Source organism: Porites lutea, chromosome 8, assembly GCF_958299795.1.
Source record: "Porites lutea chromosome 8, jaPorLute2.1, whole genome shotgun sequence".
In the NCBI taxonomy this organism is placed as follows: domain Eukaryota; kingdom Metazoa; phylum Cnidaria; class Anthozoa; order Scleractinia; family Poritidae; genus Porites; species Porites lutea.
The window spans coordinates 20,819,158-20,830,258 of NC_133208.1; the positions used below are offsets into that span (position 1 = coordinate 20,819,158).

General features: G+C 39.7%; 2 protein-coding genes across 3 annotated transcripts in view; one reads left to right on the forward strand and one right to left on the reverse strand.

Annotated features, from left to right (window-relative positions):
- Positions 1-11,101, forward strand: part of LOC140945339 (uncharacterized) — a 554,440-nt gene that overhangs the window by 130,156 nt on the left and 413,183 nt on the right. The window lies entirely within an intron of this gene.
- Positions 1,180-11,027, reverse strand: LOC140945626 (platelet-activating factor acetylhydrolase-like). 2 transcript variants are annotated; one of them, XM_073394648.1, is made up of 9 exons: positions 10,681-11,027; positions 9,664-9,847; positions 8,488-8,611; positions 8,196-8,309; positions 6,794-6,885; positions 5,784-5,938; positions 4,030-4,054; positions 3,545-3,693; positions 1,180-1,957 (listed from the first exon to the last, which is right to left on the reverse strand). In XM_073394648.1, the coding sequence occupies exons 1-9, from the start codon at positions 10,991-10,993 to the stop codon at positions 1,827-1,829; spliced, it is 1,287 nt and encodes a 428-aa protein (XP_073250749.1). In that variant the 5' UTR covers positions 10,994-11,027; the 3' UTR covers positions 1,180-1,826. The 2 variants fall into 2 exon arrangements, with proteins under 2 accessions (XP_073250749.1, XP_073250750.1); XM_073394649.1 differs by lacking the exon at positions 8,196-8,309 and having other exon boundaries at positions 10,681-11,026.

Below are 11,101 nucleotides of genomic sequence, written 5' to 3' on the forward strand. Positions count from 1 at the left end.
CATCCAACAAAAAATGTTTCCTTTGTTTGTTTGGTTTTTTTTTTTTATCTCTGACTCTAGATCTCTGTCACTCTTTTTCTGGTTGAGCTTCGCTAGCCTGCCGCCTACTTTCTCTTTTTCTCTGTCTTTCTCTTGCTCTATATTCCAAATTTGTGGAAGTGACAATTAATCTAAGCTTAATACTTTCGACAACACGGATACAGAAACAATTTCCGCTTTCGTCTTTATTGACTCTCTAGTTGTCTCTGCTTTACAAGATGCGGGTGGCTATGCTATTTCCCGCCAAAATAACCTCGAGTTGCACTTAGGTTGCCATACCTGTTGATTGAGTTATTTTGCGGACGGACAGTCGTTCGGTGTGCGATCACATGATTACCAAATTTTCTGGGATGGGTAGATTTACCCACCCATGGAGCTCCGCTGACGCGCGCTTCGTGCGCGCGAGAGCTCCGCTAATAAATAAAAACGTGGATGACAAAAATGCAAGAAGACAAACACATGCACAATTATTGAAGCAAATAAATTTTATTATAAGAAAGGTACCTCAAGTAAATTGATAGCTGTTTTTACACGGGACAAAAATTTCCAATTAATTGTTGTTATTTGTTTAGTTTTCCTCTTCTTACCCCACTTCAAACACGACGTAAAAATTGTTTGTCTCATGTGGCATTCCTTTTTTATATCGTCTCAATACATAAAGTGGCTTTTCGGGAGACCAAACAGTCTAAAAATTTGTTCATATTAAGAACAGGGAGAAGATAAAGCCCAAAGGTCATATGAAGAGGTCCTTGGTTTGGAATCATATCAAGGGATGTTACACTGTGCTTGTGAAATAGAGTAAGAAACGGCGGACAAGGTAGTCAATTAGCAAAACTTGCCCTATCAAAAATAATTCCAAATAGAGTGGTTTTCGTTTGAGTGTCGTAAAACCAAAACCAAAGTAATTACTCTGGCCAATCACATAGGACACAGACAATACATTGAACCAATCAAAACTCGAAGTAATTACATGTGGCTGACGCAAAGCGCGGGAAAATGCATGCGAGCGCGTCACAATTGGCTTTGGTTTTACTTCTGATTGGATGAAAAGGTGGCGCGAATCTTTTAAGCCAATCGCATCGTGTAGAAAGTGCAAAACCAATTACTTTTCGACACTCAAATGAAAACCGCTCTATGGGAATGACTGAGGGATTTTAAGTTTGGTTGAAGAAATGAAATTCATGCCCTGTTCACACTAATGCGTTTTCGTTTGAAAACGCATACATTTCGATTCGTTTAGGCCGTCCGTCCAAACTAATACGCCGTGCGTTTTCATCGAAACCGCATCGATTTGAAAACGCTCTTGAAACTGGATCAAAACGAAAAAGCATTCATATCGTATTAGTGTGGACGGTCAAAAACGCATTAAAACGGTACTCGGTGTGGACGCGTAACGATCGACAATTTTCGATGAAAACGAAAACGCATTAGTGTGGACAGGGCCTTAGTAACCATGCGGTCCTAGAAAGGGTGTGGTCGTTAAAGGGGTGCTTTTGCACTCGCCTTGGTAGTAACAGGCGGCGTCGATGATCGCAAGTGAGACCACTACCGGAGTGATATGGTTGTGCGCATGCGTAAGGTACTTTCCATACCGCGGAGTTAACCTCGGAGTTGGTACGTGTGCTTCAGTGCTTAAATCGGTATTCTGGTCGTTAAGGGCGGGATTTCACAATATTGACAATAGGAAGCCCATAAAATAGATAAATAACTTTGAAAACAATTTCTGAATGAATAAAGTGAGTAGTACTAATTAGAAAAACTAGTGTTCCATACCAATAATTATCTTATCAAAGTGTGCTCTTTGCCATGTTTATGTCCTGGCCTCGTTTTTCCGGCCATTCCTGGCCGATGACAATAAGTTCCGGTGTACCCTCTCCTCCGTCAATTATCGGCAGATGTGATGCTGGTTTACCAATATCTAGAGAGAAAACAAGATATGACTATGACAGATGTTAAGAGGTAAGGGCAAACTAATTCTGAGAAGATGATGGCGACGATGGTGATAATGATGAAAATCTTAATCATCTTCATGTTGACACGAGTCAACAGATAATGACAAAGATCACAAAGGTTAGGATGATGATGATGATGATGATGTTCAATACAAATACCATTATAGTGATGGTGATAATAGGCCCTTTGCAGGTACCCATTCACGTGGTACAAAACCGCCATGCTGGAGAACAATAGTCGGTTTTGTACCACGTGAATGGCTAGCTCCAAGGAGCTATTATGATGATGTACTTCAATGGTGCAGAAGATCAGATTTGATGATGATGATGATGACAACAAACGCGATGACTGTCACGGTGATTATGATTGCTGTGTCGATGATAGAGCGGTTTTCATTTGAGTGTCGAAAAGTAATTGGTTTTGCACTTTCTACACGATGCGATTGGCTTAAAAGATTCGCGCCACCTTTTCATCCAATCAGAAGTAAAACCAAAGCCAATTGTGACGCGCTCGCATGCATTTTCCCGCGCTTTGCGTCAGCCACATGTAATTACTTCGAGTTTTGATTGGTTCAATGTATTGTCTGTGTCCTATGTGATTGGCTAGAGTAATTACTTTGGTTTTGGTTTTACGACACTCAAACGAAAACCACTCTAATGTTTACGTTGACGATAAAGAAGATGCAATAACGGCGCCGAGGACGATTATAACGGATAAGGAAAAAAATTTAAAAGTAAATATAGTGGTGACAGTGGTGATGCTAATGACCACGCTGTCAAAATGGACAAAGAATACGATCTAGGAATTTCAAACCAGCTATGTTACCATAACTTACTACCTTATCGCCAAGCACATAGACCCAAGGGCCAAAATTGGTGTGAAAAATGATTGCCTAAAGCACACAGACGTGGTTTAAAAGCTCGAACGTATGCTCATACTTGTTCGAAAGGCCCATCTAAAGGTGCCCGTGTTTTCATAGTGGGAACGGTATCAAGTCGTTTCGCCCGATTGTCGGTTCGCCCGATAGCAGTTCGCCCAGACAAAGTCGATTCGCTCGAAGCTTATTTATCGTTCTTTAAGCCTGAAAAAGGGAATAAGCATGGAAAGACAGTGACTGTACATGTGCTAACCAAGGGTAACTAACATAACATCTCGAAAGGTATGTTCACCGTGTTGTAGAGTGTTTTATGTCATCGGGCGAATCGACTAATGTCCGGGCGAACGACGTCGGGCGAATCGACTTTCGGGCGAAACGACCACAATTCGTGGGAACAAGTAAAACGGAGGCAGCAAGATCGAGCGGTAGGACCACAGGATCAGACTTGTAATACGGTGGTAATGAGTTCAAGTCTCGCCATGACCACTCAGACTACCTGCTCTCGGTAGTCCCGTGTTCAAATCCTTGACGTCGCTTGTAGAATAGCCAACTGGTTCTCAACCATGATTTGTTCCGTTTAAATTATAATTTTGTTTCATTATCCCTGAAAACCCAATAAGGGGAGAGAATAAGTTAGTATTTAATTAAAAAGAGGTTAGAAATGCTAACAAGTACCAAAATGTCTTGATATAAAGGCCCAAACAGCCCTTCTGTGGAGACCAACTGCAGTGGATGGATCAAGCTTGCTACCAAGGGATGTCATGCGCAAAATATATGGGGGTAGAACGGATGGAATGTCGCATTGATTCATGTGCTTGGTCCACCTGCGATAAACAAATTAGTCGTCAGTCTTCCGCGAGCTGAGCAACGACGTTTTTGAGCGACGCACATCAACTGGAAGTAAATCCTTTTCCCTTTTAATATGCCTTGAGGCTACCAAATTTGTATTGCTAAGTGTCTTTACTCTGATGGAGATGATCAGCTGGAATACTTGTTCAAAATCACGGTCCAAGATTGCAAAAAGCCCACTTCAAGTTGACATGCGTCGCACAAAAACGCTGTGGCTTAAACTACCTATTACAAGTACACTGACTGGCCACGCAACAAAATTAACTGAATACCAAGACCAGGTTTCTTAGTCAAAGAAAGAGCACGCTTACCTTATGGCTATAATAGGCCGTTGATCTGCAAGAGATGGAACCTCACGATCAATGAAGTAAGTTAAAAGGTTTTATGTGCATTTTTAAAGAAGTATAGAGTCTTTCTTCCAATTAGTACTTACAATTCGAGTGTTGAAAGTAAAGAAGATGTCACTTGACGTTCTCAGTTTATCGGGGACAGAAGGTAGAAGTTATCGTAACGTGTCAGACACAGGTGAAGTCGGTGAAAGGAAAACTGATTCGTGAATTAGATGTTTTGACACTCCTGTCAAGTCATTCTCGTTCTGTGATAAGTAATCAATAAAATAAATATCTTATTACTCTCCTTTTCTCCTCCCGTGCTGCATTTTAATATGGAGCATTATTTTCCCCTCGATTTAGGAGTGCACACTTCCTATAGAAGTTCGACTTCCCACTCGGTCCATCATTTTTACAGCGCAAATTTCAGATTGCGGCTATTCTTAGTTTGAAAACGAGTCACACATAACAAAATTTAATATTAGGATTTGTCGGTTTCCCTACGAGACAAATATAAAACTCAAAACTTCTAATGATAGCCTGCGTAGCAGGCGTCGAAAGGGGTAGGGGATAGGGAGGAAGGGAAAAAGGGAGTGGGATTCCCTTTTCCCCACTTTCGCGCTTTTCTCCCTCCCCCTCCCCTTTTTGCTCCTGCCACACAGGCCAGCTAATGACAGCCCTGTCTCATTACATGATTGTAACTTCTTCTTGTCTGCACTGCAGTTAAGGGATCCTGATTTTCCACCTCGTTTATGGTCCACTAACTACCTCATGACGAGGCAGAGAGACACCTCTACTAGCAGGGAACCTGCTTGGGAACTTGCTCCGTAATTTACATCACAGACCTCGCAAACGATTAAAGTGGCATTGATTGCTGCACTTTTCACAAACATGCGAACTCTAAAGTTCAAAAGCTTTTACAATTTCGTTTTTCGCAATCATAATTACGAGCACAAGCAACGAACCTTGAAACACAGAAACATACAAAATCCACCAATCACAAATCACAAACCATGACCTTTTGAACCCGTTAAAGTAAAGGTTTGCTTCCTAAGAGGTCCGTTAACCCATTCGCTCCTGGAGATTTTGCCGAAAAACGTGTTTTGAAGCTAGTCGAGTGGTTTTCTGGTCACTGTCGTGCTATAAAGAGCTAAAACTTACCACAAACCCGTTTACAGGTCGTACACTTCGCGGCCTTCTGATCCAGATGCAAAATATCAGCTTGCGAAGTTCGAGTGATTTCGAGATTCTCTCCTCCCTTCTTTTTTCGCTTTTCTTGCCTCATTTTTTTTTCTCTTGCTGGGCATTTAGTAGGCTTCATGTTGGTGGGAAGAGTTTTTAGGAAAGCTTTTAGGATCTTAGGATTAGGTGAAAGGAAAGGTAGGTGAGCAATGGAACAAGATTTTCAGGGAGATTTTCAGGTCAATGTCACATGGTTTTTTGCTTCTTTCTGCGGTGTCCTTGACTAAATTGTGCTCATTCTGGTATGGTTTGAAAGATCTCTTCACTCTGCACAAGTTAGTGGACAAAGTTGTCCTTGACCGTTAAAACTGATGACGTCACAAAGGGTAGAAAGGACGTGGATTCGCACGGGCGGTTACGGGCGGTTCAGGGGCGAATGGGTTAAGATGAATGACGGCAGCGCAAAATGCAATCGTCAGTGGGCTTTAGAACTTCAGAATTCGCATGTTTGTGAAAAGAGCAGTAATAAGAGGTTTCAAGATAAGAATGCTTACCTGGCTTTTTGTTTATAAAGTTTTTCAATGGTTCCATGTTTTCCTTCCAGCGATGGAAAGCTTGAGTGTTAATGAAAAACAAAGGTTGATTTACATCATATTTAAAGATCTCTTCTCCTAACGGTAACATCCACACATCCAGAGCGACACCACATCTGTATAAAACCACATATTTAAATTAATGTCCATTCCTTGACGATTTTCTCCAGCCTTCTACAAGAATTTAAGATCTCAAGGATTGGGGGTTAGAGGAAAAAAACACCACTGAGTGAGCTTCCCGCCCCCAACCCTACCAGGACCTTGCTCACAGGCCGCAAGTTTTAAACAATTCATAGACTACTGTCTATGTCTCCAAGAGAGGGAATTTATTAGATATACATGCTAATCCACAATTTAAACTGTCCACTACAGTGCTGTAACTTAGTACATTATATACCTTACAAATGGTAAAAAAGAAATAACAAAAGGTGTTGCACTTGAACCTCAGAAACGACCTACATTTTGGTTTTGTATTCTTTCACCTATTAGGACATTTGGCCATTTTCAGTAGTGCACTCCTAAGTAACTTGATTTTGTCATGTAAGGGAAACAGTGGGCAAGACACACCCTCTTCAGTATCTCACACTAAATAATAGAAATAACAATGATTTCGAAGTAACACTATTATCACATAGCCATTCTTTGCTTGCCATTCTTAGTCAAACTAGACTTAGGAAAACTGGAGTACCTGAAGTAAACCTCTCAGGGAACCAACCTCATTCCCAGGGTCCTCTCCTACCCATCCCTACGGAGCGAGAGAGAGGGTAGGAGAGGACCCTGAGAACGAGGTTGTCAGGGAACATGTGAGAGACCCAACGACAAACTCTGCAACACACCCATAGGGCATTGATGCTGGGATGTGACCCCAAGCCACACTGGTGAGAGGCAAATGCTGTCACCACTACGCCACCCCCCCTTGAGCTACCCTTGCTATGGATATACTCAAGGACTCTGATCCTTGAGTTCCTCACCTAAATCGCTTGTCTTTTGCCAAAGTCAACACTGTGGTAGCTCCTCCAAATGAATGGCCCACAACTGCAACTTTACTCAAGTCCAACCTTCCCTTAAATGAAAAAAAAATGTTACAACAGCAGAGCGATTTTTTCTACACTGACTGGTTAAAAAAAAAATTTATGGCTGATGAGGGCGCGGACAATGGAACTGATAATGATGATGACACAATTTGTGATTTTCCAAGATACAGCTGTAACCTCACTAGAAAAAGACCTCAAATAAATTGCGTTGAAACCACTCGCCATTCCACTTGAATGAGTTTTCAACACTTTTACAGCATTTCTATGGTCAAAATGGTCTGAAAAATTGTTGTCCATTTTTATACTGTTATTGAGCGGGAGACTTAGTGTGGAATAAAGTCAGATTATGATCTTCACAGTGGCTATCTTTGGGACAGAGGAAAGTGTCCATGGTAGGGTGGTGGCCACTTCAGAGGTGAACACACAAGTCAAACATTATTAACAGTTGTGAAGATCGACGGCAAACCAAAAGAAATAAGGATACACAGGAAAATATACTTGTAGGGTGATAGCCAGTTTAGACACAGGCCTTCTAATAGGGTGCGATAAAAAATCAGAAATTAAGCGGCATTTTCAGGGCAGATTGTGCAATAAGACAGGACTATTATGCGATAAATTATGTGATTTTTTCAGGGCTAAATAACATTGTTTTACCAGGTTTCAAAGGAGAAAAATCACTTTAATGTTGTTTAATAGGCAATTTGAATGTAAAAGAATAATAAACATCTATTTTAAAACAAGATAGTTGAATCTGTCCAATTATCATGACCCAGAAAGAAAACAAAAAAGGTTTCAGATGTCTTGCAAGGCTGTCTTGAGTGGTAAATCACCTTAAATAACATTAAGATTGAGAAAATGTTTAATTAAAGGTAGAATTTATAATTTTTCTTTCTTGAATCTAGCATTTTTTTCACGAATTATGTGATTTTTCATGAATTCTGCAATTTGAGGTCAATAACTTGCAAAATCACAACATCCCAGAAAATATCAGAAGCCCTGTTTAAGACAGATTAAAACTTGTTGTGTCATTGAATCAGTTAGAACAAAGAAAAGGAGCAATTGAAAAGAAGCAGCTGCTAGTTGAGGTTTGATTTAGGCCAGTAATCAAGCCTAGGTTTGACTTAAGGGATGCAGTTCATCTTCTTGAACAAAACTTATTAAAAGAGGTAAATGTAGGGAGGTCAAGAGATCATTCAAAGGAGGGCTTGCAACAGAACATTCATTCCATGCATTTTTTAAAAGAGAAGAGCAAAATAAGAAAATAGTTTTCCTTATAAATTTTTATACATGTGGTTATTAATATTACCAAAACAATCACTTTTAGTTCACATACATGTACCTTTAGTTGTGTTAAAATGGATGAATCTTTGAACAAATTGTGAGGAAACTCTCCTGCATGAATTTTCTCTAGTAAGTTGTGAGCATATATACATTCATCTGCTCTTTTATGAACCTAAGAGAAAAAAATACATTATAAAAATATCACCATATAAGGCATCACTATAGACACTTGCACAGGGCACCCAAGTTAGTCTTTATAGAAGACAGGGTGTTTAGCAATTCTCCCTAGACTGATCTAAGAGAAATTTCATAAAACCATATAAAAAAAATGTCTAGCACAGTTTACCAACCTGATTGTTTCTAAATTCAAACTCATTGTAACTTGGTTGCAGTGGGTGATATTGGATCCACTCTTCTGTGATTTCAGAGTCCTCTTTCTCTTTCAAAACATATGTTGCAGATGCTGACTCATCTCTAAAAAAAATTATTTTAATGACAAACTTTAAAACATTGGCCTTTTTTATTTTATATCACCAAAAAAATCAAATATTGGCGATTTGCAAAGCAAATATTTTCTGTTAATATCACTACAAAATTGTCACTTAATGCACTTTCCTGTTAATGTTTTTTTCTTGTTGTTTAGCTGTTTTCAGTGATCATAAAGAGAAACTGAAATTTTATGGGAGTTTTGTTTTTGCTCCCCTTGCCTGTTGACAACTGTCCAAAGCTATCCTTTCTCATCCCAAGTGAAAACCTTAAAATAAGCTAAATCATGGATCCTGAAAAACCTACAGTCCACTCCCGATAACTCAATCCTTCAAGGGAAATCGAAAATAGTTCTAGTTATCAGGAGTTCGAAGTAACATAATGGAAAATAAGGAAATGGAATGGGGAATGAATTCAAACCACATCATGCACACTTCAAAGCTTGATAAATACATGGTGCTGGACACTGTATTTAAACTGGACAGACCAAAAAGTAAAGACAAAGAATACGTGGCTGTTAAAATAAATTCAATGATTTGGACTGCACTGCACTTTTTTTTTAGACTAATGTCAGGTGCTCAAAACATGGCTTGGGTTATCGAGGGTAAATTTACACAGAAATGATCAGAAGGGAAACAAAAATTACTTCGAGTTAGCGGGAGGTTCAAGTTATCAAGGGTTTGAGTGACCAAGGGTAAAATTGTGGTAAATTTGTGAAGGAAATCCAGGGGAAATCGATTTTGGTTAGAGTAGCACAAGGTTCAAGTTAGCGAGGGTTAAGTTATCGGGAGTGGTCTGTACATGTATAGGGACCCTCAGTAAAATTTACTTAATGACCATCTCTCTACAAATGTCACTTATATCACACTGTCTTACATGTACAGCTGTACACACACGGTCACCTCTCTAAAAAAGTGGTCATTCTCAGGAGAGGTTCCACTGGGTGTTATATAAAATTAAATATGGTTAAACTCTGGCAATATGGGTTTCCTGTGATTTACTTACAACTTAACTCTATCATCACAGTGTACATGGCTTACCTGTGTTCAACACATGCCACAAGACAACCATGCGAAGCAAGATCACAGCAGTAGGTACTGTAAAGAAGACGGTTGCCACCCAGGCCATGTGAAAACACTACACAAGGCAATGACTGCATCTCCAAACTACAACTGCTGGGTTTAAAAACAGGGGCATTGTATACTGCAGGTATACGAAGATTCCCTGAAACCAGCATTTAAAAACAAAGCATTACTGTAGTTGTGGGTAAAAATTGTTGTCACCTCAAATAGGTACAACCATATGTTTTGCTAAAATTCAATTATTAATCTTAGTTTGTTCTTTTAAGGTCTTGTTTTGCTTTTACAAGTTTTCTTTCACACATTCAATTAAGAACAACAGGAAAAGAATTTAATTGCAATATGTACTATAAAATCTGTTTGATTACAATATAATAGACAATGGATTTGGCAAACTACGGGAGGTAGAGGTGATCCCGCACCTGACTTTTAGGCCACAGAGAGGCACACAAAGCCAAGGTTTTCAAGGTAAGCACAGGGCACCCAGATTCACTGTACTCTCCAAGCTTGAAACAGAAAAAGTGAGTTTATACAACAGGATGGCAGAAAGAAGAGGACAGCAAAATGCCTGTGTGTGACAAACATGACAGGCCTATTACTTGAGTGTTATGTTGTGATCCTCTTCTAACATTAATGTTTTCTGGTCTTTGCAAAAACATCTGTTTTTTGAAAAATTTGTTTCAAACAAAAATACTGCCACGCTTGTCACACAAGGTTTGCTGTATTCTTTCCTCTCCTGTCATGTTGCGTACATTCACTAATATTCCGACCACAACTTGAGTTCTTGGTGACTTAATTGTTTTTGTCCATTGTCAAGTGAAGGATAAAGAGTCACAGGCTTATTATTTTATGTTCAGGACTTTTGCTAAAATAAAGCTCGTTCATCGCACTAATTGGTAAGAAACTCTTTCCCGGGACTCTTTCATTTTCTGCATTTTCCGTTAGGGGACAACGTCAAGTATTCAAAGCTTAACTCACCAACGCTCCAATAAAAGAATTGTGACAATAACCAAACGGGAAGTTTCATAAATTTCAGAAGCCCTGTTGTATATTCTTCACGAGGCATCCAGGAGCAACACTTTGATTCATCGATTGGTCCAGCAGTCTTATCCACTGGGCAGACTGGGTAAAAGAAACGAATGAAGCTGCCGGCATTTTTCCCTTCAACAGATTCGTTTCCAGCGCACATGTAATCTGTGCATCCTACTGTAAAACGGCCTGTTGGATCTGGCAATTTTTTTTGTACTCTCCAATATGAAAACAACGACGACATTTTGCTTCTATAAAGCATGACATTGCAAAATAATATGAAGCAGAAATTTTGTACCCCTTGCTCAAGAGGGCAAATTCTGCCAGGCGGTGCACACAGCAAGATTTTTATCACGTGATATAGTCACGC